The 2,705-nt window shown below is 43.1% G+C and overlaps 1 protein-coding gene across 1 annotated transcript; it reads left to right on the forward strand.

Moving 5' to 3' along the window:
• The first annotated feature begins 781 nt into the window (after positions 1-781).
• Positions 782-2,454, forward strand: LOC140862645 (uncharacterized). Its single transcript, XM_073265678.1, has 4 exons — positions 782-1,202; positions 1,540-1,827; positions 1,942-2,138; positions 2,227-2,454. The coding sequence occupies exons 1-4, from the start codon at positions 782-784 to the stop codon at positions 2,452-2,454; spliced, it is 1,134 nt and encodes a 377-aa protein (XP_073121779.1).
• The last annotated feature ends 251 nt before the right edge of the window (positions 2,455-2,705 follow it).

Below are 2,705 nucleotides of genomic sequence, written 5' to 3' on the forward strand. Positions count from 1 at the left end.
GATTGAGTATGCATGTATTATGTGTTTGTATGGATTATGTGATTGCATGTTTTATATGTCTTTATATATACAACATGACACGACTGTATGTTGCATACATGAGCATATTGAGCCTTCACCTTAGAGGTATCCTGTAGTAGGGCGCTCACCCTACGAGTTTATGGATGTTTGGATACATAAGTCTTATGTCAGGTCACCGTGATGGTTAAACACTTGTACTAGCATCAGGTCACCATTATCCACTGGGTATATGAGCCATCTCCTAAGGCGACGGCGCAGCGTGCTATATACCCTAGGCCCGGTCTATGAGCTAATTTCTTGACCTGAGTGTCTTGGTACCTAGTTCGCTTGCATACATGCACATATAATATTGTATACTCATACTCTCGTACTGAGCTTATCATGCTCATGTCTCGTACTTTGTTGTATCTGGACACCCTATTCTATGGGGCAGGTCTGCGGCTGGATGAGGCGGGTGGTTTCAAGAGGGCTTAGGCGATGGATGACCAGCAGGGTTTTCCTAGGCTATTGTTTTTGATGTATTTGAGTTGATACAGATTTAGATTTGTTTGTATCTTAATTATTTCATTTTGGGAATTTATTTATGCTTTTCCACTGATTTTTTTTATGATTCTTTTAATTAAGTTAAATGCATGCTTAAGCTTCTGATTAGTAGGTGATCACGGCGTGGGTCACTACATTTATGATATCAGAGAATGCATAGTAGTAATCTTGGGATCTAGATTGTGGAAATTTGGATTAACCTTTAATCATCGTGTAGATGGCGGGTCATGGTGACGAGAGTAGCCACGACAGCGTAGGCAGACGCTGGAGTGATCAGGACGATCGAGGGCATCGTGGGGGCCTTCATCACCATCGCCATGATGATCATAGGAGTTTCAGCATGAATAGGTTTATGCAGATGGGTCTGCAACCCTTAGTCGGAGGAGATTCACCAGAGGATGCAGGGAACTGGCTACGGCGTATGGAGGTTTGTTTTCGAGAGTTTCGATGCACTGAGGTGCAGCAGGTGGATACTCTTGATTTCCTGGTAGAAGGACGAGCTTGGAAGTGGTGGTATTCTGCATCTGCACCTTTTATTTCAGCCCCAGGAGTTGCTACCTGGGATAAGTTCCGCACAACGTTCCATAAGCTGTATTTTCCTCCTGCTCTTCGACAGGCGAAGGCGAGCGAGTTGCTGAGTTTGTGACGGGGATCGATGTCAATTGATGAGTACCAGTTGAAGTTCTTTGAGTTGCTGCCCTATTGCCCCCAGATTTCTGATAGCACGGATTTGAAGTATAATCTGTTCCTTCGGGGCCTTAATCCATATATCCATGATCGAGTTGTTGTGGGAGATGACATGACTTATGAGGGACTAGTGAGTCGATGTCACCAGGACAAGGACAGTATCCGTCGTAACAGGTCCTTCTTTTTTTCTAGACCCGTGAGTTCTTTGGTTCCTCGTGCTCAGTCATTCAAGAAGTTTGGTTCTAATTCTTCTTCCTCAGGATCCGGAGATGTGATGCGTTTTGGCAGGAAGAATCAGGGTCCTTGCAGACATTGTGGAGGGAATCATCCTGCCAACAGGTGCCGGAAGATTTCATGGGCATGTTTCCGATACAGAGAGATTTGACCACCTAAATAAGGATTGTCCACAGTCCGAGGGAGCTGGTTCTGGCTCAGGTTCAGGTTCTCAGGCTTCAGTGCATCAGAGACCTAAGGGACAGTTGACAGGGGGTTCTAATCTGAAACCTCGTGCTTCCATTCAAGTGTTTGTCTTGAAACATGATCAGACAGTGGATGAGAATGAGAACGATATAGCAGGTACGTTCCTGTTATTTGATATACCATCTTTTGCACTCATTGACTTTGGTGCATCTCATTCTTTCAGTTTTGCATGTTTTGTTAAGAAGTATAAGTTGTCATGCATCTTACTAGACACAATGGTTGTTGTTTCTACTCCGACGGGTCAGTCTACGACGGCTAAGAGTTTAGTGTTGGGTTGCCCTTTAGAGTTTGAAGGTAATGTTTTGATAGTGAATCTCATGATATTAGCAATGGAGGATTTTGATTGCATTTTGGGAATCGATGTGTTGAACACGTACCGAGATTCAGTGGGTTGTTACCAGAGATTGGTAAGATTTCATCTGGTTGGTGATGATAGCTGGTTCTTCTATGGTGAGGGAGCGCGATATCAAATGCCTTTGATATTCACTTTTAAAGTTTGTCGAGCTTTGGAGTCTGGCGCGCAAGGCTACTGCAGTTGATACATTCGCTAAAAATGTTGGTATTGAGAATATTCCAGTTGTGAATGAATTCCCAGATGTTTTTTCATATGAGATTCCATGGTTTCCTTCAGTGCATGAAGTTAAGTTTGACATAGATTTGATGCCAAGGACTTCTCCTATTTTCTCGAGCACCGTATCATCTAGCTCTGTAAGAGATGCGTGAGTTGAAATATCAGATTCAGGATCTGTCGGACAAGGGTTATATTCGTCCCAGTGTTTCTCCTTAGGGAGCGTCTATTTTTTTTGTGAAGAAGAAGGATGGGTCTATGCGCCTGTGCATTGACTATCGATAGTTGAACAGGGTAACAATAAAAAATAAATATCCTTTGCCTCGAATAGATGATCTGTTTGATCAGTTGTAGGGTACTTTGGTTTATTCGAAGATTAATTTGAGGTCTCGATACCATTAGATGC

Source organism: Henckelia pumila, chromosome 4 (genome assembly GCF_033568475.1).
Source record: "Henckelia pumila isolate YLH828 chromosome 4, ASM3356847v2, whole genome shotgun sequence".
Taxonomy (NCBI): Eukaryota; Viridiplantae; Streptophyta; class Magnoliopsida; order Lamiales; family Gesneriaceae; genus Henckelia; species Henckelia pumila.